General features: G+C 31.3%; 2 protein-coding genes across 3 annotated transcripts in view; one reads left to right on the plus strand and one right to left on the minus strand.

Annotated features, from left to right (window-relative positions):
- LOC143254148 (uncharacterized) overlaps nt 1–27,479 on the plus strand; it is a 420,077-nt gene that overhangs the window by 64,933 nt on the left and 327,665 nt on the right. The gene's annotated exons all lie outside the window — the stretch shown is intronic.
- On the minus strand, nt 6,924–9,194 carry LOC143251504 (uncharacterized). Of its 2 annotated transcripts, none has more exons than XM_076502782.1 (3): nt 9,069–9,194; nt 7,934–8,384; nt 6,924–7,072 (listed from the first exon to the last, which is right to left on the minus strand). In XM_076502782.1, the coding sequence occupies exons 1-2, from the start codon at nt 9,084–9,086 to the stop codon at nt 7,986–7,988; spliced, it is 417 nt and encodes a 138-aa protein (XP_076358897.1). In that variant the 5' UTR covers nt 9,087–9,194; the 3' UTR covers nt 6,924–7,072; nt 7,934–7,985. The 2 variants fall into 2 exon arrangements, with proteins under 2 accessions (XP_076358897.1, XP_076358898.1); XM_076502783.1 differs by having other exon boundaries at nt 7,920–8,384.

The following is a 27,479-nucleotide window of genomic DNA, read 5'->3' on the forward strand; positions in this document are numbered from 1 at the left end:
GATAGCCCTCGAGTAGCTTTGTGCGAAATACCAAAAACAAACAATTAATTTTGTAATTGGTTTCAACAAACCCTGTACATATATATATATAAAACCTTTCTACTTTAAAAAAATTAATTTTCATTAAAAGTACAAAAATGTCTCCTTTATAAATCTCTACATAGTTATCGATGACTTTAGTGACTTTAATCGCTAATATATGGTGTAGGTTCTATGCGATAAACGAAGTTACGATAGCCCTCTGTGTAGCTTTGTATTAACAAAATAACGTGACCTAAGGTCATTATGTTTTTCATTTCAAACTTAACAAGTTCATTAATGTGTATATATTTTAAGCTCACACACATTATACATTACCTAGAAAACCAATTACTTGTATTAACAATGAGAAAACGGCGAAATCTTTAAATATTCAACGATTTTAAAAACAGTAAAGTGAACAAAGCAGTTTGTTGCAAAAATTAACTCATCAGTGACGATATGGTGTGATTGTTGTTGAAAGACAAGACTATACATTCTTAATTCATGTGAGATAATATTAACATTAATAAATAAAATACCGGCCCGGTATGGCCACGCGTGTTAAGGCGTGCGACTCGTAATTTGAGGGTCGCGGGTTCGCATCCCCGTCGCGCCTAACATGCTTACCCTTTCAGCCGTGGGGGCGTTATTATGTGACGGTCAATCCCACTATTCGTTGGTAAAAGAGTAGCCCAAGAGTTGGCGGTGGGTGGTGATGACTACTGGTGGTGGTGGTCTTACACTGCTAAATTAGGGACGGCTAGCACAGATAGCCCTCGAGTCGCTTTGTTCGAAATTCAAAAAGCAAACAAAAACTATCTTCTGTTTAAGCTAGCAAAAGAAATCAATATTTAACTTCTACAATAATAAAATTAATAAGAATAATTTCTTTGACCCCAGAATAATCTCCCAGTGACAAAAATATCCCTCAGTATAATCTTTAGAACAGGTAACAAGAATAAAAGAGAGATATATATCCAAACACTTAAAATAATCTATGTTTAATTTTCATATCACATTTAAATATTACATTATTTTGCCTCAGTGTGACCAGAATTCTTGACCTTTGACACCAAAGTTTCTTCCCTCATGACCTCATATTGACTTTTTTTAATGTAACTCACGAATTAGTATTACAAATGTTTCATGTTGAAACATATTCTGAACACTTAAAACATCAGGGTTATGTGGTAAACAATGTATAAATTATGGCATTTTTTTCATTGTTTTTAACCTTTTTATTAGTACATTCAGTTTGTTTCCCAGAAATAAAACTATTAAAATACTGAAACGGAATTTTAAACTAGTTCAAATTCTCTTGGGTTTGTTCGATTTTCATAAACATGATTTCAAGGAATACGATCACTAGATGACGATTTTAAGTAATTTTAAGTTTCGTTGTTTCTCTCGCTACGTAGCAATTCACTTGATGCTTATGTTTAAATGTTGCTGGAAACCAAGAATATAACTTATTTATGTTTCAGATAATTAGGTGTTGTGGTGTTCAGCCATTGTGGCGTTATAATTGACGGTTAATCCCGCTATTCGTTGGTGAAAGAGTAGCCCAAGATTTGGCGGTGGGTGGTGTTAACTAGCTGCCTACCCTCCAGTCTTACACTGGTAAATAAGGAACGGCTTGCATAGATAGCGCGCGAGTAGCTTTGTGCGAAATTAAAAAACCCACCAAACAATAAAATATTCTATGAGTCAGGAATTTTAAAAAGACGTTATTACGTGATATGAAGTATCATCGTGTAACATATTTCGTACTGACGTACGAAAATGTGAAAACACTGCAGTCTGTCCGCTGCTAAGAATCAAATCCCAAATTATATTGTTGTAAATCTGTGAACTTACACTTTACTTCGCTAGATATATATATTAAGTTATATTCCAGCCTTATTTGCAACCATAATCCTTTAGGAAGGTTTAATTCTAAATGTCAGGCATTAAATATATGAAATTGGTCACAAAGCTACTCAGAGGGCTGTCTCTGCCTGTCCACAACGATTATCAAACACTATTTCCAGTGATGTGAGTCCACAGACTTCCGCTGTGCCACTTGGGGATAAATGTTGGTCAATCAGTAAGTTTCTATAAAAAATTATAAACTGTTTAATCATTTTATCTCCTCTCAATTTTGTATTCCTGAATTAGTTTGTTTCTTCTTTTTAATTTCACATAGGGTTAAATTATGGCTATCTGCGCTTTCCGTTTCTAATTTATCAGTGAAAAACAATTTCTGGGCTAGTATATTACCAACGAATAGTAGTACTGACCGTTACCATTATAACTACACTACACCTAAAAAAGAGGGCATGTTTCGTGTGACGGATATTTGAAGCCACGACCTTTACGCTACGAATCAATCGACACGACCAGAAAGTTAAATTTTTTAACATTCTTTCGAGAAAAGTGAAACTTCACAAAATTTTTGTATTTAAAGTTTAAAATGCTCAATAATTTATAGTCACCTAAATTACCTGTTACCAATTATCCTCTGCCATTACGATTTCCTGCACCCACATTTTGACCATCAACCTTTCTTAGTTCACTATCCAATACTCTTTCGTTTCCCAACCGAGTGTCGTAACTTCCACCACCTCTCACGCCAATGTCTGAACACGTCTGAACCTCCAGTTGTGTCTCTTCCTAACACTTTATTATTCTTTCCTATATTTTCATTACTTTATGAAAACCTGGATCACCGTTACACCCATGTCTGTCATTACTGCTCAAATCTCCCATTTTGTTTCCGTGATAACCGCAACCATCTTGGATATTCCGGTTTCTATCGTTATTTCCGTTTTTAGCATAACTTCCTACAGTGCAGACAATAGTAACCAAAAGCAAAACGATAACCTGTAATAAAAATATATATCAAAATTTAACTTTCTCACGAATTATGACAAATTTAAATAATCTACTCTCTCATTGTGGAAAAATGTGTGTCCAAAGTTGTTTTTTTTACACAGACAGACGTATACTCAAACACACAAATATATTGACTGATCTATCGCATAGTATTTTCCCCTTAAAGCTTTTAACTTTTATTGAGAGTTATTTTTAAATAGATTAGTTTAAGTTAAAATTAAACAAAATTATTCATTACCATATAAGATGAGAACATTTGTCACAGTGATGTTTCACTGAGAATTCTGTTATACTAAATTTGAATACCCTTTTAAGAATTATGTTATCAATTTACATTTCACTAACACTATTCTATAATGAGATCAGGTCTCTTATCATAGGAAATTAATTTTAATTTTATTATTTCACATTATTCTACGTTTAGGACTGCCACTTCTGATAAGGAAATGATACCATGCAACATATACAACTATTTGTCTTCGGTGAGTTATTTTGCAGTTTGGTCAATAATGAACTGATAGAATAAACTGTAAAACACATACCACTGTCCTCGTGTTCATTAGACAACAATAAGGTAAATGACGTTGATATCGGTTGTTAGTTAGATGATTATATCAAAGTACGTATTTCTACAGTGGTGTGGTATGACACAATCATATTTAAGGCTATACCTGTGATGAACAAAACATCTATGACGCAAATTCATATTTATTGGCTTTTAATTAATAACAAAAAACGTAACTTATATTTGGATTTTACACAGATGGACTATCAAACGAAGATAAATCAAACCTATAACATTTTAGAAAATATTTGTTAATTTTCTTTTTGAGGATGATGTACTTTCAAAGACCGACATCAAGCCAAATAATCATTATTGTGTTATATCGTCAGTTCGTGCAAAGGAAAATTACATTTTAATAAATTTATAGTTACATTAATAACATGTTTCAGGTAGTTTTGGTTATATTATGTGGAAAAATGTTGAGGTTCGGTAAACATCAGTGAACTACCGGTTAGCAACTTTTTATCTGAAACAACGTCTCAGAAATCGAAAATCTATAGATAAGTTACATTTCTCCCTCGCTTGTTGCTTCTGAATAACTTTCTTAAATTCTCCATTCATAAAACTTTATGTAATTTTCCCGCCATAGAAATATTTCTCACAAATCAGTACGTACAAATGTTTCATATTAAAACGTAATCTGAACACTTAAGACATTAGGGTTTTGTGGTAAACAATGTGTAAATTATGGCATATTTTTGTTACTTGTTTTTCACTTTTTTATTAGTGTATTCAGTTTGTTTCTCAGAAACAAAAATATTAAAATACTGAAATGGAATTATAAATAAGTTGTAATTCTTTTGGATTTTGTTCGATCTTGATAAACGTGGTTTTAACGATTTCGATAACAAGACAACGATTTTAAGTAATTTTAAGCTTTGTTGCTTATATCATTATGTAGCAATTCAATTGATATTTATGTTCAAGTGTTGTTAGAAACCATGATAAAAAAATGGAACACTTGCTGATAAAAACCACTTAACTATAAGATGATTCGATGTTGTTTATCTCGTGTTTTGACGTCAATTGTAACGTCAGTTGCAAAAGAAGTACTTTTTCATTCGTTCCAAAACATATACTCTTCAAGATGCATGTCATATTCAAAAGAATCTTGTATAAATGAGTCTGAAACATTGCCTAAAGGCCATTCTGAAGCTAATAGGATCCAATTTGTGTTTGAATTCATGAGAAAAACAATTTCAAATACATTTAAAACATTCTTTATTGGTGTAACTTGAGACACGAAGTTTTCATCATCTCGTTTGAATTTAAGGGTCAAAGGGCTGAGTAGAAGACTTAGTGTGATAACTGATATCTAACTAAACAACTTGTCTTGAGTTTTGATTTCCTTCAAAACAATATGTGTAAAACCTCTACTTTTAATTCGTGAAATGTGAAGGCTCAGTCAGATTTAACAGGTTTAGTTAAGCCTAACACGGAATGTTATACGACACTGTTATATTGCTCATTTCAAAACATTAATGGCACAATTTATTAGACTTGCCTGTTGGTTTAGTAACAATATCTGCATATTCTAATAAAATTACAGCAATGTCCGAAATAAATAAATCAGTGATACTTGACGTCAAAACATAAATCATATTCAGAATTCTTACACTTCCTTGTAAAAGTTGAGTTTGAAATTTTTGTGACATATATTCTTATGATTATTTAAAAACGACTTCTTATCAAAAAGAAATCATACAAAGTATAGCATATTAGGCCTTTCCTCAGAGGAACCGTCCATCTCACTCCCTAATCCCCAGTTATTTTTTATATAATGTTCCAGAATGCTGAACGTTTCGATACCAGTGGAAGACATATCCCAAGTATACTCTTCTGGCGTGGAATCGTATCCCCGATTTTAGCGTGGTTAGTTCGTAGACGTACCGCTGTACCAGCAGGGAACAACATGTAGTGAGAACTATCGACTTCGTCCAACAACATTTCTGTTGTGGCAAGTTTTAATTTTTGTGTCTTTCGTCAGTAAATATGAAGAACCGCTCTCTCTTCGTATGATTTCAATACAACCTAGTTAATAAGGTTAATTGTTAAGATTTGTTTTTTGAATAACCCAAATTATTACAATCGTCTTGTCTTACAAACATGAACCTTCTTATAGTCTTGTCTCAGGATCCAGGTGCGCCTAATTTTATTTTTTCGTTCATACGAAGAATCACAAAAAACTTTGTTTTAGGAACTTGAACGATTACATAAAACATATAATAAAGTGATTTTGTTTTCCCGGGATGAGACATAATACATGTTTACCCAATAGATAAATTCCTTATATTCACACATCCTTGTTTACCAACTTATTATTGTTCAACTGAAAACTGAAACTATAACTGGTTTAGTTGTATGAACAGTTATCACACAACTTAAATGTGTTTTGTTTCCCATATTTTTTCTATAACTGCTCTGTTTTATGAACATGGTCATTATAAAATTTATTTATTTTGTTTCAGAAAGTTTATTCTAAAGAAATATTTAATCCACATATTTTTAAATGAATTACATTATGAGAAGTTTGAAAAAACCAAGATCTTTCGTTTCTTAGTATTTCACGAAAAAAAATTCTTGTGTATATTTTCTCATCACCCGTGTATGTTTCCCAGTGTTTGAATTTGTATTAGATTGATTTAACACAAATATGGATGGGAAGAAAACTATAAAATATGATGAACTTCGTAGAATGGACGGCAACTGCATGTTGTGGAAAGACAAGTGTAGAGGACGACGTTTCAAAAGTCTTCCGCCTTTCGTCTTCAAGTCGACATGAAGTAATATTTTTGCTACACGGTCAAATGTTTCATCCTGAGATTTATTAATTGCAGTGACGAAGGTGAAATTTGGTTGTCACTGTAAAGTCAGTATCGATGTAACATTTCTTGAAGAATGTTTATAAAAGCTTTTGATAAATATTAAGAATAAGTTATTCTAAAATATAAAAACATTTATTTATAAATGATGCTGCCATCTGTTGGTACAAAAATATTTAAGATGTGTTTCGCTCTGGTACTTAAATGTGTATATCATTTTCTCTCACATATCTGTTAGTTCCTATAAAAGATGTCAAAAATATTACATTTCTGGTAAATACTATTCATCATAAACTTAGCATTATCTTTACATGTATCACACTTTATTCAGTTTATAAGTTGAAACAAACAATGCTGTGGTATCAATAAACGAGTCTAAATATTATAAAACTACACGTGAGGTTTTTCTTTAATAAACCCATTGATTAATTTCGTTATTCAAATGATATTGTCAAAATATACTAATAATTAACCAGCCTAACTAAGCATTCGATTCTGTATCGAAACGTGTTCCTGGTAAAGAAGAAACACACAGACAAACAGATTAACAAAAGTTTTCTTTTAACTGTAAATTACACTTTATTTCTTACTTTATTTACTTTATTGTTCTTTATTTTCTGTTACGTAAAAATCAAACTAAATTTCAATGCAAAATTGATTTATATCAAAAATCAGTTTACAGTAATTTCAATATATTTGTCTCTCATTATATAACCTACGGGTTGTTGATTGAACAAAGGAAAGATTTCACAACATCATTTCTAACGGCGATAATCCAGATTCTGAGAAGCTGTAAAAAGAAAAACATATATCCAGTTTAATATAAGTTGAATTAAAAGGACAAAACTGTCCATGTCGTTGTAAGTTATTTTATTATAACATATAAATATATATATGTATACCAGTGGGATCTTGTGTAACAAATAATATATTACAGACGCTATTTATGAATCTCCTCTTATTTCCTATTACAGCTAATTCTAAAGTAGATGTTAAAATGTTCCATTCTTACCCTTTAATAAAACTGAAGATTACTTATCATGTACAACAATAACAGTCCTTTCTCTTCTTCCAACGACTTATCAATAACTTTAGTGACTTAAATCGCTAATATCTGATGTAGGTTCTATGCGATAAACAAAGTTCACATACACCACTGTGTAGCTTTATATTAAATAAACAACGTGTACTGGTGCTTTAATATTTGTCATTTCATACCAATACGTTTTTCTAATGTGTATAAAATTTAAGCTCTCAGACATTACACATTACTTATAAAACGTATTACTTATATTAACACTGAGAAATTGAAAACTCTTTAAATATTCAACAATTTTAAAAACAGTAAAGTTAACAATCCAGCTTCTTACAAAAGTTAACAAAGCAGTGGTGATATGGTGTGAAAGTTATTAAAAGACCAGACTAAACATTCTTATATCATGTGAGATAAGTCACGAATATTGAAACTACTCTTTTGCCCGTGAGAGAACAAGTATGTTTAATACCATAAGGATTTCAATAAGCAATCTTCAGATATAGGAGTCGAGAGGTATGGCCTAGTGGATAAATTGATTACTTTTATTATTAGAAAAGTGAAACTTTGAAACATTTTTGTATTTAAATGTTGATATTCTTACTTATTTATACTAACATGAGCAATGAAATTAAATGTGTTGTTACAATTTCCCTCCACCAATACGATTTTATGCGTCCAAATGTAGACTGTCATTCATTCTTGGCTCAATATTCAATTTTCTTCCCCTTCCGCGTCCACTTCTTTCTTTGGAAGCTTCTTGTCTTGTTGTTCGTGTTCCTCTTCTTAACCTTTCTCTTAAGTTAGGGTCACTGTCAAAAACCAAGCCTACGTCTGGGTCTCTTTTAAACATATTCTTCTCGTATCTTCCATTACCATTATATATTCTGAAATCTTTTTTCTTATCAAAACCACTTTTATTCCCACGTCTGCCAAGAGCTCTACTATTTCCCCGTATATCCCCGTAACAACCACAACCATTGTTGATGATTCGGGTTATTTTGTCACTTCCGTTTTCAGCGTAACTTCCTACAGTGTAGACCGTAATCACCAAAAGTAGAACGAAATTCTGTAAAAAAATAAGTAATTTTTTGTGAAACTATGACCATTAAAAAACAAACTACTTGCTTCTTCTGTGAGGAAATTCTGTAGATCCATAGTTATTTCACGGAGAGAAACAGTTACACAAACTAGTACGATGTAAATTAGCTTATCCTATAACTTTTACCCATAAAGTTTTAATATTTTATTGTGAAATGTTCAAACATAGAACAGACTAAGTATAAAATAAATGGCATTATTCATGTTTAGTCCAAATCGTTTAGCCTAATTCGTATTAATAACTGTAATAGAAATGACTTATTAATTTAGTGAATGTAGTCAACCTAAAGATTATTTTACTGGTGTTGTGACAGATTCCGCGCGAGGAGCTTGATCGTGAATTCAACATAATTGTCTTGTTTGTTGTTTTATATGATGAGAGCGTTTGTCACAGTATTATTTTACTGGGAATTCTGTTATACTGAAATAGAATACCTTTCTAAGAATTATGTTATCAATTTATATTTCACTAACAATCTAATGAGATCAGGTCTCTAATGAACAGAAATTAATTTTGGTCTATTTATCTGATATTATTTTGCCACTTCTTATACTGGAATGATAAAATGCACCAAATACAACTATTTGTTTCCAGTGAGCTGTAATAGAGTTTAACCGATAAGTAACTTACAGAATAAGCTGTAATACTTACCACTAGCCTCATCTTCATTCCAGTGCAATAAGCAAAAAGACCTTGATATCGGCTCTAAGTAAGTTCGTTATGTTAATAGTGTTCTTCAAATTTACGAACTTTTATAGCGTATTTTAAATACGCAATCACAGTGAAGGCCACAGCTCTGAGTTACGAAACTGTTATAACCCAGATTACTATTTACTGATTTCAAATTATACAAAGGTCATACTTTATAATTGGCTTCTTCTCCAGATGTATTGACAAGCGAATTTAAATCACAAATCAACGCGACAAACTTTATAGAAATGTTTTCAGTTTTCTTTCTGACACTGATGTACTTTCAAAGTACGGTATCATGTTGAATTAGCCTTCTGGGGTTTATATTACTTTTTCCAAAAGTAAAATACAGAGTTATTTGTTTCCCTTCGTTTCAATCTGAATTATTAAAAACTTTAATTTGTTTCTTTTAATGTTATACATTATTATTATTTATTTATTTGTCACACTCCAAACGAGCTTAGGTGAGGTACAATTACGTTATGTTATGTGAAACTTTTTAAATATGTTTATTTAAGGTAATTTAGGTGAAAATTTAACATTTTACCTAAATTATACGTTATACGGTACGTCCAATAATTATTTCTTAATGATTTAGTGTTCTATTTTCATAGTACAGACAACTGAATATACGGAGACCTCAGCAGAAAGACCGATGAAGCTTTGCAATAACAAACACACACAAACACAACTGAATTTAAATAAAGTTTCGGAACGCTAATTTTTTATTGTCAGATACTTATTTAATAACAATTGTTTCACAGTTGGTATAGTATGTGTGATTAACAACTCATGTTCTCTTTAAATAACTTTCTTTGGTGTTTCAATAAAAAGCTGTAAACAGATCTGAAATCGATGTGAATATTTACTTTACTTTATCAGCTTGTTTCCGAGTAATTGGTACGTGCTTCGTATGGAATGTTCTATTCTTCTTTTAAGGATTGTTACACTATCTTTACTAATTATAATACCTGTAATATACGTTATGTTATATCGAATGAATCGATAGATTTCTTATTAAATTTTGATCCTTTCTGGGAAATTAGATCAAAAGATAGTGAATATAAATACTGTTTGACCTTTAACAGTTTTGATGAATCTTATTAAATTGTTCAATAATATGGTACACTGTTTTCCTATATCGCAGGTAATCTGTAGCCATGCAGGAAATATGGAAATGCTAACGTAAAGTAAAGCGAAAGACACTGTTCTACAACACTGTTTCAGTTCATTATTGAAAAGAAAACGACGAAAATATGTTAATAGAAGAGTTTTATGTTTGGACTGGAATTGACAAAAATGGAGAAATCTATAAACTTAAGTTTTATTTTTTTTAATTGTTTTGAAACCATGATTTCATTTGATAAATAAATATGTCCTATCAAATATTGTCTGGAATATAGTGATTTCTGGTGTGACTCAAACAGTTTAAAAATAACTTTTTTTGTGTGTGTGCCTGTCGTCAAATGAAATTTTGATTCAAGATTATGATAAAATCTCATCTAAAAAGATTTCTGACTGTAGATGACGGTAAAGCACCAACAGTGAATTTAATTAGTCTTACCGCCACTTTAATTTCTTAAAATAAAAATAATGGCAAGATATCATGGTATCTTATAAAATAACTGTATTATCAAAAAAAGCTTCGACTGTCACCAATCCTGCTTAATTCCAATTAAATATTAAAATTGATCTGTTGATTTAACGTGAATGTGTAGCCCAATAATTTGTGATTTAGATTATGAGATTAGTGAACAAAATAAAGTTGAATTAATAAATAACTTGCTGCCTGATCAAAAAGCGGAAACGATTGCTGAAGCATTTGCAAATAACATAATAGCGAGACACGGTGTAACCCAGTACTTTCTGATGGACAGAGATGTTAACTTCGTTTCTACGTTAGAAAATTACATTGATCAATTGCTAAGTGTCCAGAAAACTGAAACAACTGCTTTCCATCCAGCTGCTACGATATTACTAGAAATATTCAACAGAACGTTGCTAGATATAATCTCTCAATACTGTGAGAAAGATAATAAAACTTGGGAAGAGCTGGTTCATTTATTACAAAAGAGCTGAAAATGAGTCTACTCTGGAAAGTCCGTTTTTTCTATTACATGGTAGAGATGTACTGCTGCCAAACCAAGAGATAATGACCATAAAAATATTTTATCATCATAAGGTTATGATTACAAGACTGAGCTTTTACAGAGACTGCAGTTAGTCTTTGAGATAATTAAAACATTTAATACAACATGCTCAAGATAGAGTGAAACAAACAAATAAAAAGGTGAAACTAATGAAATAAAATTAATATATAAATTATTGTTATATACCCTTATCGTTAAGAGAGGAAACACCAAGAAATAAGTAAAACTGTGGAAAGACACTTTCAGAGGATTTTAAACAAACAAGTTCAATCTATTTTGAGAATACAAAAATGTGTAAAAAAAGAAAACAGTTGGTACATGTTAATAGATTAAAAAACTGAAGAAAGGAAACCCTATCTTTAGGAATTTATGATTGATGAAAACCAGACAACTGACAAAAAAGAAAATATTAAAGTTCAATCTTATTATTCGAATAAATTAGATTTATCTTATAACAATGAAGAGATAAGTAAAGCCTAGACAGAAAATTAAGAGTTAGAAGACGCTAATACCACATTAGTATCGAGGACAAGTAACAGGGTCTGTGTATCAAGAACATCTGTGACGACGTAAGATGATACTGTTATCCATGATTATAACCTTAGATCACGTGGTCGTACCAACTCAACCAGAAGCCCTTACCCCTATTAAAAACGAGTGAAATTTTGTTTCCAAGTAGTTGTACATAGACCCACAAATGACATTAACAGAGTTATTGTTAACTCTATTGATGAAACACTTGGTTTCCTGGAAGCTTTTAACGATATATTAAGCAGTAGTCGTAGCTGTAATTAGACTTAAGTTAACAATGTAGGACGTGGATAAACAATATTGAATATTTTGTATATATATATCTGTGTGTCTGAGAGGTTATCAGACATTTCTCTTTATATGTTTTAGTTGTAGAAATATCTGTCGCTTTACTATCCTTCATTATCCTTTTGATGAGTGGAAACATGGCGGTAACGAACGTATTTTACCAATGAGAAATAAGACGCGTATGATTTTTATTGAAGAAGAAAATCTTATATTATCATGAGATATGTGAATAATTTTCGAATTTTTACAGTATGTTCGACTGATAATTTGATTACAAGAAGGAGTAATATTGTTCAACAAATCTTTTGACGTAAGTTGTCGTGATAATTTCGATGACGGTGGTTCGGAAAATATTACGTCATTTCATTTGACAAATCAGGTAATAGCAATCTGATGTCCAGTAGGATGATAGAAGAAGGAACTAAGAACAATGACACCTTATTTAGACGATATCTTGTTAACATTTGAAGATTTGTTATTAGAATTAAAGGATATTAAAGATAGCATCACGATTTCCGATCGGATTCCATGAAAACGTGGTTCAATAGACGCAGGTGAAAATGCTTTCAAATTTTTGTTCGCATAAATAAATACAAACGATTTACGTCAAGTAAACAAGAAAATCGAACAACAAAGACAGGTATAAATATAAATGGTTAATTTAACATGTCACTGTAATGAACTAATTAAACCCGTATCTTCAATTAGATGACCGGAAATTCTCCTAAGTCTTAGTAAACATTAGAAAATTTTGATACGTACCAATATCAGACAGACTGAACTTTATTGAGTAGGACCTGAAATGTTAGTTTTCAAACGTAAAATTCAAAATAACTAACAAAAATTATTATTTACCGTTGATAATTGAGTTATTTAGACTAGAACAAGTATTATATATGTAGCTGAAGACAAAAAGTTGATTTTATACTTTATACGTCCAAATATATTACAAAAAATGTTAGATGAAAATGATAGGAAGTTACTTCCGTACTTACAACATATGAAACTTACAAATAGTGAATAAATTTATATGTATTACACATGAACTTATGTAAAGACACCTTAGCAAAGTAAACAATCCGCACTTTTATGCATTAGAAATAGTTATTAACTAAAACATATCTTCATATTATTCTTCACGACGTACAAGATAGTAAAGGATATTAAAATGTATGCGTTGGAAAGCTGACAAGAACGAAAAGGTGTTTAGTGTAAACTGGAGTGAAATAACAATAATGACATGATTAAATTTTCGTTTGTTTATTTTTCGAAACTTAGCAAAAATCGTGTTGTTGTTTTTTAAATAATTTTTTTCTGAGTGAAAAAGTTTCTTAATAACCGAGTGATTATCTAAAGACTTGAAAATCTATTTAAAACTATTTGTACGTTTCAGTTAGTTTGACCCTTGCACCTATTGTGGGAATCGAAGTCTGAATTTTAATGTTATAAGATATCAGAATTGACGAAAAAAACGCTGGGGTATTGATAATCATAACATTAATATAAACAATGAATAAAAAAACCTTCATTTCCCCCTAAGCAAAATAACCGACGTAAGTTATTTCTTTTACGTTTATTTTGGTTTTTCTTAAATTCATTAATTTTTATTATTATAAACAAACAATATAAAAAAATGTACCAATTATAAGTAAACATCAGAAAACAGATCTACTTCTTATAAACAAATAATATAAAACAAATATGCTGACCATAAATAAACAATATAAAACAAACCAACTTATTGATCTATATTTCAAAGGTATAAAGACAATGTATTGGTGACTTTTGAACCCGAGCACAAACAATGGGCGATCTGCGTTCTGTACACAGAGTGGAACTGAGCTCCAAATTTTAGTATTTTAACTTGAAACTCACTTCTAACAAACAGCCAACAAAATAAGGAAATTAGGACTATCCACGATTATGACTATTTAAAATTAAAAAAAAAGTTAATTGATGAAATATACACAAAACAGAAAAAAAAAATAGTCCAAGAGAAGCGGAATAACAAAATTATCAGAGTGGCTAAAGTCTCTCAGTCTCAAAATATGTAACAAAATTCATGTTATACATGAAAGAAAATGTAACAGGATATAGGTAAAAAAAACGTCTGTAACAGATAATATTCCCTTGTTATATCTCTACTTGTAACCTGAGGATCGCGGGTTGGTGTCCCCGTGAAATCAAAATGCTCGCCATCTCAGCCGTGGAGCCGTTACAATTTGACGGTCAATCCCACTATTCGTTGGTAAAAAGAGTAGCCCAAGAGTTGGCGGCGAGTGGTGATGACTAGCTGTTTTCTGCCTATTTTACACTGCGAAATTAAGAACGGCTACCTCAGATAAGTCTCGACTAGATTTGCGCGAAAATTCAAACCAAACCAAACCTCTTTATATGACATTCACGGTGTGTGTGTGTGTGTGTTTTTCTTTTAGCAAAGCCACAAAGGCTATCTGCTCAGCCCACCGAGGGGAATCGAACCCCTGATTTTAGCGTTGTAAATCCGGAGACATACCGCTGTACTAGCGGGGGGCAACATTCATGGTACTAGATAGTTTTGTATGCCTCACATTCACAAGTTTCTTGACCTTTATAATAAAACTCTCTTCATCTTGTATTGCTTAGACAATTTTGTTCTTCTGAAGTATGGTATGAAGATATGTTTCAGTTAAAATCTATTGCTAAACGAATGTAAAAATTACCTTACTTTATATATATATAATTTACTTAATGCAACCTGTGATTGATGTTAAAGACGCTTAACGTGGCTTAATTAAAGTTAATGTTGTCAAGTTCATAAGACATGTATATAATAAAACTTGTGATGAATTATATAGCTGTATTTATATCAACATATCTATGTTAGTAATGTATAAAGTTTGGTTTGTTTTGAATTTCACACAAAGCTACACAAGGGCTATCTGCGCTAGCCGTCTCTAATTTAGCAGTATAAGACAAGAGGGAAGGCAGCTAATCATCACTACTTGGGCTACTCTTATACCAACGCAGAGTGGGATTGACCATCACGTTATAACGACCCCAGGTTCGAAATAGAGAGTATGTTTGGTGTGACGGGGATTCAAACCCTCGACTTTCAGATTAAGAGTCGAGCGCCCTAACCACGTGGCCATGCTAGGCTGATCTACTTTGATTTAAATTATTAAAAAAACAAAACAACATTAAGTACAAACAATAAATATTTTCTTAAACACGTAGACATTGCGTGATATGATGGAAATGTAGCGTTCGACTATTACATAATTTGCTTGTCTCGGATCCCAAACACGGCTATCGAACATGTTCACCTTTTCAGCATGTGTGAGCATTATAACATTATGGTCAATTCCGCTATTGTTTCGTAAAAGAATAGCCCAAGAGTTGGTGATGGGTGGTGTTGACCAGCTGCCTTCCCTCTAGTCTTACACTGCTAAATTAGGGACGGCTAGCACAGATAGCCCTCGAGTAGCTTTGTGCGAAATTCCAAAAACAAACAAACTTTTTTATTACTGCATTCACTTTGTTTCCCGGAAACAAAAATATCGAAATACTCAAATGGAATTATAAACAAGTTCAAATTTTCTTCGGTTTGTTCAATTTTTAAACATGATTTTAACGATTTCGATTACCAGACAACAATTTTTAAGTAATTTTACGTTTCGGTTTCTTTCTCATTATGTAGCAATTCACTTGATGCTTATGTTTAAGTGTTGCTAGAAACATTTAAAAACAATATTTAGTGATGTTACGTTAGACACGAAGTTTTCAGCATCTCGTTTGCGTTTAAGGGTCAAATACTTTTAGACGTTTAGAAAAATGTCAAGGGCGTAGTGTACAAGAAAGTTCTGAGTAGAAGTCTCAGTGTGATAACTGATATCTAACTAAACAACTTGTTTTGAATTTCGATTTCGTTCAAAATAATATGTTGGCACTAAGTAAAACCTTTACTTTTAATTTCGTGAAATGTGAAGACTCAGTCATATTTAACAGACTTAGTTAAGCCTAACACGCAAAGTTGTAGGTGTGACTTCAAAGTAATATCGTTCATTATACGATACTCTCATATGGTTCATTTCAAAACATCCCTGCCACAAGTTATTAGACTGGCCTGTTGGTTTAGTAATAGTATCTGCATATTCTAATAAAATTATTGCAATGTCCGAAAAAACTAAATCTGTCATACTGAAAACTTGACATCAGAACATATATCACACTTAGGTTTCTCACACTTCGTTGTAAAAGTTGAGTTTGATTTTTTTGAGATATCTTCTTATGATAATACAAAAACGACTTCCTATTAAAAGGAGAACATACAAAGTATAGAATATTAGGCCTTTTCTCAGAGGAATTACACATCCCACCCCTAATTACCAATTAAAATTTATATAATGTTCCATGATACTGAACATTTCGAAACCTGTTGAACAAATATCCCAAGTAGACCCTTCTGTATTTGTGTACATAACTTGAAACAACCAACTGAACTGTCCTGAACAGTACAGCAACACTATCCAGTTAGGGTTCATGTCAACAGGAACAAAACATTTTTTGAATGAATATATATTGACTTACATATTTATGTTTCGTTTGCTGTCCCTGTTTAATGACGTCACCAGGTTTATAACTGGTAGTGTGTGTGTTTGTGTTTTTTTATAGCAAAGACACATCGGGCTCTTTGATGAGTTTACCTAGGGGAATCGAACCTCCGATTTTAGCGTTGTAACTCCGTAGACTTACCGCTTTACCAGCGAAGGTCAAAGTAAAGCGAGTATAGCGTCAGTAAATATGAGGTAGAACCACTCGTTCTTCAGACGAGTGCTATAGAACCAAGTTAATGGTAACGAATTTTCTTTGAACAACCCAAGTTATTATAATCGTCTCGTCTTACAAACAGAAAGCTTCTTATACACTTATCTCAGGATCCAAGTGACCCTTCTGTATTTGTGTACATAACTTGAAACAACCAACTGAACTGTCCTGAACAGTACAGCAACACTATCCAGTTAGGGTTCATGTCAACAGGAACAAAACATTTTTTGAATGAATATATATTGACTTACATATTTATGTTTCGTTTGCTGTCCCTGTTTAATGACGTCACCAGGTTTATAACTGGTAGTGTGTGTGTTTGTGTTTTTTTATAGCAAAGACACATCGGGCTCTTTGATGAGTTTACCTAGGGGAATCGAACCTCCGATTTTAGCGTTGTAACTCCGTAGACTTACCGCTTTACCAGCGAAGGTCAAAGTAAAGCGAGTATAGCGTCAGTAAATATGAGGTAGAACCACTCGTTCTTCAGACGAGTGCTATAGAACCAAGTTAATGGTAACGAATTTTCTTTGAACAACCCAAGTTATTATAACCGTCTCGTCTTACAAACAGAAAGCTTCTTATACACTTATCTCAGGATCCAAGTGAGCCTAATCATATTTTCCGTACATACGAAGAATCAGGAAAATCTGTGTTTCAGGAACTTGAAAGATAACATACAATAATGATTCGAAAGAACAACTTCATGAAGATATTTTTGTTTTACCTACGGTTTTGTCGTTAATAAAAAGTAACGAAAATATTCTAAAAAATAACAACGTAGAGGTTCAAAGCAAGCTTTATCTCAATCCACACATGAGTACAATCCATTAATAATTTTTGTTATAATGTCTGTAATATACTAAATTTATAATGTCCATAAGTTATTATGTATCAAAAGGCTAACTTAAATAGCATTCCTTGAGCTATATTTGCCGTATATAACCCGGTCTGAAAAGAAACATGCCAGTCAGCAATACATATTATGTACATATTGTGTGGTTGTAGTACTCTTTTGATAAACTCTTCTCCTTGTTAAAAATCTCTGAGGAAGTGTACAAAAAATGCAAATTTTTAGAAATTAATAGAACTAACACTAATGTTTCATGTGAAGTAAATATTTATGTTATAATGTTTATCAGTTTTCTTTTTATTCACTTTTTTATTGTAATTATTCTACATTATCAGCTTGATATCTTCTTTAGAAATAACTTAGATGTTATGGTATATTATCGATATTAATAAATAGAAATCTTATTTTCTATTAGCTATATTAATCACTTGACTAATTAAGATCAGAAGTTACTGAATATAATAAAGTGATTATAAGATTTATATGTTTTAGCAGTTGACATAACTGCAGGTTTACAACGGTAATTATAATATAGATGAGTGGTAAAGAATGTGAGTATTGTATCACTAGAGAGTAAGACGGTCATGATTTTTATTGAAGAAAAAAATTGTATATTATCGTGAGATAAGTGGATAATTGCTGAAAATATACCGTTTCCACAGTACATTCGATTAATAGTTTGATTACGAGAAGAACTAATATTGTTCGAGAAATCGTTTTACGTGAGTGGTCAAGTTAGTTTCGATGAGAGTGTCAATTTCATGTGACAAATTTCGGAACAGCTATGTTATGGTTAGTAATGATATTATAGGAAATATTAATTAAAAATTATAATACCTAAGATAAACAATAACCTGTTAAGATAGAATATTTGTTTTTAGATTTAAAGAATATTAAAGATAGCTTTCCGATCGAACTCCAAAACGTGATTTAATAGACGCTGGTGGAAATATTTTGAAATTTTTGCAACCACAGATAATTTACGTGAATTAAAGAAGAAAACAGAACATCAAAAACAAGTATCTATAGAAATGTTTAATTTAACATGTGATTATAACGAATTAATTAAACCAGACACTTGAATTACATGAGAAGGAAATTAAAAATGTATCATTAAGCCCTAGTAAACATTATTACCACTTTGATACATACCAAAATAAGACTATCTGAGCGTCAAAAAGCAAAAACTAAAATGTTAGTTTTCAATTCTAGAATTCAGAATTTATTTTATTATTATTATTATTATGTCTCTCGATTCCGTGAAGGAACATAGGGCTGCAATCGCTTGCGGATTCATTAACAGGCTGGTTTTTTAAGTGAGCAGATTGTTAGCCCACTGCACAACCCCCAACCAGAAGAAGAAACCTTAGCCGTCCCTAATTTTGCAGTGTAAGACTAGAGGGAAGGCAGCTAGTCATCACCACCCACTGCTAACTCTTGGGCGACTCTTTTACCAACGCACAGTGGGATTGACCATCACATTATAACTCCCCCACGGCTGAAAGGGCGACTATGTTTAGCGCAACTGGGATGCGAACCCGCGACCCTCGAATTACGAGTCGCACGTCTTAACACGCTCCGCCATGCCGAGGCAGAATTCAGAATAATTATCAACAATTATCATTTAAACTTGAAAATAGTGTGACTGAGTTACCTACGTTAGTACAAGTATTGTAAATAGCTGAAAACAGAAAGGTGAGTTCATGGTTTATTCGTACAAGTAAATTACATCAACTGTTAGATGGAATTATTATACATAAAGTGAAGTAAAGACAGTCGCAGTAAAGAATTCACAATGAGTGTTCATAGAGATACCTTTGAAAGCAACAGATAGAAGATTCAAATTATTTAGGATTGTATACTTAAACCATTCGTTAGCTCTAACTGTGGAAATGACAGAGAAAGTTATGCTGAAATATATACAAGGTTCCATAGTGTATGTGATCCTGAACTATGCAAAAATAAAATAATTTTATATTTCCAAAATTAAGACAGCAGGAACTTGATTATTTTATCTGCAAAATATGAACTTAACTTTTCAATAGTATGTCCTAAATGAAATATAAATTAGTTTCTGTTATCGAACTGACGTAATTAAATGAAAGAATAGTGGATAACTTAGATTGTCTAGAACTTGTTCTACTAAAATCCAATGAATTACATTATTCTATAGTTTAACAAGTAAAACTAAATATACAGGAAATCTGTTAAATATAAGAATTTCCCTAGGGGAAAGAACTATTGACTATAAAAGAGTTACCGCTAATTCACAATATAAATATTGATTCACATCTTAAACGCCTGTCTAACATAAAAGATGAAATCCGAAACTTGACCTGTTCGACAGCTGGGTAAAGCTTCAAGTAATTTCAACAACATGTAGACCACGTGAAAGTTAAACCAATGATGATTATAGAACAACAATAATTCTATAAAACATGTTGAGAAAATTTCCGCTTTTCGTTTAGCGTTTAGTCTGTAATTTGTTGACGTTATCGAGGTTTGTAAAGGGATTGTGGAAACTATGGACACTGTATTAATGAGTGAAACTGGGAAGAAACTGTAACATCTTGACACCACTACAGTATGGAATAAAGTTACGAAGGATTGATTACTGAGAAACTTAAAACAACCTCCAATAGAAACAGCTGGCTTATTGATTAAATATCGATAACAACAATGTTAGTGCAGATACAAGAAAAATATCAGGGTCGAATATTTGGCCATGTATTAATATTTCTTCTAGAATATTTTTTTTTCGAATTGTTAACATTCGAAATATATTCTATAGAAACTAACCTCAACAAACATTTAGTTCTGTATCGAAACGGGTTCATGAAACACCAATAAAAAACAGACAGACAGATATTTACTACTTTATTCAGTTTATTGTTCTCTGTTTTCTATTACCGAAAAAATAAAACTAAATTTCAAAACAACGTTTTTTATTTAACATTAAGTTTATAGTAATTTCAAGTATATATTGTTCCTTCATTAAAAACCTAAAGTTTGTTAATTCAATAAAGTTCTCATTTCAGAACACCATTTCTATTGGCGATAATTCAGATCCTAAGAAGTTGTGAAAATAAAAACATATATAAAGTGTTATTTAAGTTGAGTTAACACGTCATATTGTGGATGTTGCTAAAAGTAAGTTATTTAATTAACGTTAATGACTTTTAAAGGATTGGGAAAATTCTTTCGTGATAACGAGAAATTTAATTGAAGTGAAAATATAATACCAAGACGTTTGTTTTGGATATTGAAACTTTTATTAAGATAAAGAAGAGAACAACGTTTCCACCTTATTAGGTCATCTTCATGTTTATAAAGAGTAAGAAACTTTCTTTTTTGTTAATCTGAGGACGTTTATGTTTTAAGACATCTATTAATTATTTGATTACTGTGTAATTGGTTTCAATATGCACTACAAATTAGTCTATATGTTTAATTTGTTTATTTATATAATTCTCGTTAAATATTCATATAAACCACGTATATATATATATCACTGTAATCTAATGTAACAAATAATATATCACAGACTCTATTACATTTATGAATCTCCTCTTCTTACAGCTACTTGTTTTGTAGAGGTTAAAATGTTTTATTTTTACCCTTTAATAAAACTAAAGATTACTTGTACTGTACAAACACAGTTATCCTCTCTATTCTCCTAGCGACTTATCGATAACTTTTGTGACTTAAATCGCTAATATCAAGGGTAGGTTATTTCCAATAAATAAAATTCAGATAGCCCTGTTGCTTTCCATTAAATAAACAAGGTGACATAAGGCTCTTATGCTTCTCATTTTAATCCCAATACGTTTTTAATGCGTATAAATTTTAGCTTTTAAATATTACACATTACTTAGAAACTCAATTAACCATCAGAAAGCAGCAAATTCTTTAAATATTCAACACTTTTAGAAAATTAAAGATAACACAGCAGCTTCTTCCAAAAAATAACAAACCAGTGACGATATGACGTGATAGATATTAAAATACCACACTATGCATTCTTATATCATGTGATATAATATTGACATTAATAAAAAATACAGGATTATGTCCTTACCCTTAACCTTAAACAATTCGTTAGCTCTAACTGTGGAAATATCAGAGGAAGATATGTTGAAATGTGTAGAATGTCCACTTAGAGTATGTGACCACAAACCATGTAAAAATAGAATAGTTATCACTAACCCATCTTAATCTCATAAAATTAATCTTATGACATATTCCCTATATTACGGCTGACAATATGTATAAATATTATTCACTAGATATATTATCATAGTCTGATCACTATTGGTTCATTAAATCAAAACTTCGTGAATACAATAAAACCGTTTCAGTTTTAACAGTCATGATGAATCTTATCAAATTCCCAATAAATTGTCACACGGTATTCCCATATCACAGTAAAACTGTAACCATGCAGGAATTATGAAAGTGTTAACGTAAACTAAAGCCAATGTGCTCCTTCTTCTACTCTGTTATTGTTAATTGTTATAAAAGAAACGACGAAAATAGGTCAATAGAAATATTTTACGTTGGGACTGCAATTGCCAAATAGCAGTGTAAGACTAGAGGGAAGGCAGTTAGTCATCACCACCCACAGCCAACTCTTGGGTTATTCTTTTACCAACGAAAAGTGGGATTGACCGTCACATTATAACGCCCCAACGGCTTGGAGGGCGAGCATGTTTGGCGCGACTCGGGCGCGAAAGCGCGCCCCGCAACTTACGAAGCTCACGCCTCAACGCGCTGGGCCATGCCGGGTCCAGCTTTTCTCTCACTGCTTTCATTTGTTAAAATAAAAATACGTTGATAGATCACTTGGTATCTAATAAAAAACTGTATTATCAAAGAAAGCTTCACCTGTCACCAATCCTACTTCATATTCCATAAACTCACTTAGAGGATTGGTTAATTAAAGGTTAAAACAGATCTGTTATTGGAGTTTTCATTTCTGTTCGTCACATGCTTTGCTATATTAATAGTCCTCATAATTTAAATTACATACAAATTATTTTTGTATTAGAAACATATTTTCCATAATTCAGACACGCAGACCATAAAATTAATATTTATTTTCTTCTATCTCGTAGAAATTGTTTACAAATCGGAGAAAAGTACCTATTACTTGGTTCAATTTATTATTTCCTTTTATCACAAAGAATATTTTTTATCATTATGTTTCTAAAGAAAAATATAAACAAACTGAAGAAAAGAAAAGAACATTTGTAACAAATAAATATATATCTTCAGTCATCTGGAAATTTTCTGGAAATCGTCGTCTTATATTTTGAAAATTACATATTGTGGTCTCTCTTTTATGTATCAACTTGGTATCTGGTTGACTCTGTGTAGCCATTGTTTATTTTTCCAGTTTTCATTACGTGCGTTATCGGCCCGTTGAGAGAAAAACGTGAAAACGTTTTATAACTTGACTGTCAACTCTGACGAGATTTTCGTAGGAACCGAATAAGCAACAGGACCAGATACATATGTTATGACTGGGTATAACACCTTTTAGATTTCTTTAAGAACAATCAATGTACAACTGCCACTCACATTATTCATAGACTGCAGTTCATACTATTTGTATTAATTAATATAGCAAAATTGTTGCAATAAACTAGTGAATGTTCACATGAACTAAAATGTGAAAGAAAAGAAATTCTTCCTAACCACGTAGTAGTAGTCAAGGCCTTTAACAGAGAAACATTAGCTGCAGTAGTACAGCATAATGTGAGGAATAGGAAACACCAGACACCACAAAATAAAATAAATAGGGAAATATTTATTAGGAAATATGTAAGAAAATATAAAGAAGGTGCAATAACATTACTAACATTATATAGAGATTATTTGTATGACAAGTGACACTGATACTACGAAGAAGATTAAACACATAACAGGATTAAATGACAATAAACCTATAGCACAGAGACTTCATAGAGTGCCAGCGATACACATGTTTGAATGAAAACAGTGAGTGAAAGATATGCTTTTAGAAGGAATAACAGATGATAGTATCAGTCCGCATGCCTCCCGGTTGTATAAGTTCCTACGAAGGACATAAAGTTTAGGTTTTAAATTGGTGAATGTAGTTACAGTTAAAGACATTTATCTGTTACGTGATTTACAGGAAACTTTAGAAAGGTTGGGTAAAAAGAACATCTTCCCATTACTGAAATCCAAATGAACAAGAGCAAGGAAAATATAATGGTTTATATCCTCTTAGAAAACCACTCGATTATAACAGTAGCGGGAATATATTGTTCTCCAACAAAATGTATAGACATAAATCTTATCTACAATATCTTTTATCATAACTAAAATACACTTGTAACAAATGAAGTGGGTTTCTCGTCATCCCGCATAAACTGCCTCAATCCTTTAAACATTATTTATGTTAATTAAATAACTTATTAATAGCAACATATACAATTTTGTGCTTTTAACTCTACTTATATGAAACTTTATATATGTTTTTAATTTTACATCTTGTTAGGATCCGGATTATCACCAGTAGAAGTGATATTTTGAAATCTTACCTTTATTCAAAGAATAACCCGAAGGTTATACAGTGCAAGAAAAATGTACATTTGACATTACTGTAAACTTAATTAGGAAATAAATCTCTACTTGAAACTTAGTTTGATTTTTTTGCAATAGAAAACATAAAACAATAAACTGAATACATTAAGAAATAAAGTATAATTTATTGTTAAAAGAAAACTTTCGTTAATATGTCTGTCTGTGTGTTTCTCCTGTTCAAGGAACTCGATTTGATACAGAATCAAATGATTGCTTAGGTTAATTTCTGTAGAATATATATTGAGTGTTGACAGTTCGGAAAAGAAACGCTGTAAAAGAAATATTACTACATGGTCAAATGTTTGAACCGGGTATTTATTTTGTATCTATACTGACATTCTTGTTATCGATATTTAATCAATAAGACAGTTGTTTACATTTCAGGAAGTTTTAAGCTTGTTGGTATTCAATCTTTTGTAACTTGTTCTCACACTGTAGTAGTGTCAATCTGTCATAGTTTCTTCTTGGATGAACTCATTAGTTGATAGTTTCAACTAATTACAGACTAAACACTAAACGAGCAGCAGAGACGTTTTCAACATGTTTTATTCAAGCATTGTTGTTCTAGGATCATCGTTGTTTTATACACATGTGTACTGATACTTCACTGTATTCTGTATCACAATTCTCATTATTAACCAATATAATACGAGACTTCAAAAATATATAGCGAGGCCTCACTCCTACTTGCTTAATAAAAATCTCTGATAAATATTTACTCGTAAAAGCTCACTTTTTTCGATCCTTACATCTTACATCCATCACCATTTACAATTTAATATTAATAATGTAAATAAAGGTATGTATGTAAACATATATACCATACATTCATTATAAACTTGTTCATAGATATAATGATATGTAGTAAACACACTCAATGATAGTACATAATCACATAATATTCATTAGCTATATAACACTTAACCATATAATATTTACCGTAAAAGAAACTCCAAATTAAGAACAAAGTGATTAATATGGTATACGTTATATTATTTAAATTTAATTAATACAACAAACTGCAGTCCATCCGTAACAATCAAGACACGTCTCATTCGTCTTCATTTCACAATTAGTTCTCTCATGGTCGTCTCTTTGAACTCATAACAGAAATGTCGTCTCGAAAGAGAACGTTGTTACAACTCTCTTACTTAATTGTTTTACACGCACTTCGATGTATCACTTAACACTTCTTCGCTCAAGTTGTCTTCTTCTGAAATAACACTATCGTAATGTGAGTTTTATTTTGTACATCATTGATTAACTGTTTTGCGGTAATATTTTATAGCTTCTTTTGTTATGGGAAACTAATCTTGTTATTGTACGCCTGTTTTCGAACACTTCATTTTTGGTTTCTCAAACATATATATATACATATTAATTGATTCAATTAATTTTCATCTGTATATTAAACTTATGATTCGGTAACTTCGCCAATTATTTACACATTCAATATTAATGTTTAGCTATCATAAATCACTCTACATCAAAATCAGATGGGATATCACTTTAGTGGCCTGTGAGTAAGAAAATCTTTTGTTGTTGTCTAGGCCTGATTTGGTTATATTTTGAATTTACAGCTCATCTTTTTCACGTACTGTGTACAACACCATACTTACTACTATTACTACCAAACACGCTGTTATCATTACTGAATAAGTCAACTTCGACTTATCTACTTCCTTCCGTTGTTGCTCTCCTGTGATGTACATGTTGTTAAAATTCCTTGATACTTTACCCAGCTCTCCAACAGGGCAAGTTTCGGATGTCATCCTATAAGATTGATAGTCGTTTAAAATTTAAATCTAGTTTTATTTTGTGAATTAACTGTAACTTTTTATAGGCAATAGCTTTTGCTAGTAGGGTACTCTTATATTCAACGGAATTCATGTATATTTAGTTTTACTTCTGAGACAAGAGGACAACGTAATTCCTTGGGTAGGAGCTGAACTTGTTATGACCAATCTAAGATATCAACTATTCTTTAATTTAATTACATCAGTTCCATAAAGAAACCGATTTATATTTCATTTAGGGCATATAATCGAATAGGTAATTTCGTCTTTTACACATAAAATAACCAAGTTACTGGTGTTTTAATTTTGTAACAATAGAATAATATAATTATAATTATTCTATTTTTAAAAAAAACTCAGTGTTATATACTCAAAGGGTATCTTCTACACATTTCGGGATATATTTCTCTTTTATTTCCACACTTAGAGCTAAAGAACAGTTAAAGGTTGAGGGTAAATTATACAATTTGAACATTCTATTTGTTGCTTTCAAACACATCTCTATAAACACCCTAAGTGTATCCTTTGCTGCAGCTGTCTCTACATAAGTTCATTTGTAATACATATAAATCTATTGACTATTTGTAGGTTTCATATATTGTATGTACGGAAGTAATTTCCTACCAATTTCATCTACTATTTGTTTTCAAATATATTTGGACGTATAAAGTATTAACTAACTTTCTGTCTTCAACTACATACATAATATTTGTTCTAACTTAGATAACTCAGTCTTACAATTTCCAACTGTAAATACTAATTTTTATTAGTTATTTTGAATTTTAGAATTGAAAACTAACATTTCATTTCCTGCTCTATGAAGTTCAGACTGTCTGATTCTGGTATGTATCAAAATGTTTTCTGAGACATAGGACACTTTCCTAAATTTCTGGTCATCTAATTGAAGAGACTGGTTTAATTAGTTCATTACAGTGACCTGTTAAGTTAACCATTTCCATCTATACCTGTCTTTGTTGTTCGATATTTTTTGTTTTATTGACGTAAATCGTTCGTTTTTGCTTATGCGAAGAAAAATTTAAAAACATTTCCACCTGCGTTTATTAAACGACATTTTTGTGGAATCCGATCGGAAATCGAGACGCTATCTTTAATATAATTTAAGTGTGACAAACAAATAAATAATAATAATGTGTAAAATAAAAACAAACAAATTGAAAATTTTGTATAAAATAATGAGATTATAAAATAGGGATACAAATAATTTTGTAGTTTACTTCTGGGCAAAATTTTTTAAACCCCATTAGGCTTATTCAACACTATATTGGACTTTGAAAGTACATCAGTGTCAGAAAGAATCACCACCGTCGCGCCAAACATG

The sequence above is a fragment of the Tachypleus tridentatus genome, chromosome 6 (genome assembly GCF_004210375.1).
Source record: "Tachypleus tridentatus isolate NWPU-2018 chromosome 6, ASM421037v1, whole genome shotgun sequence".
In the NCBI taxonomy this organism is placed as follows: Eukaryota; Metazoa; Arthropoda; class Merostomata; order Xiphosura; family Limulidae; genus Tachypleus; species Tachypleus tridentatus.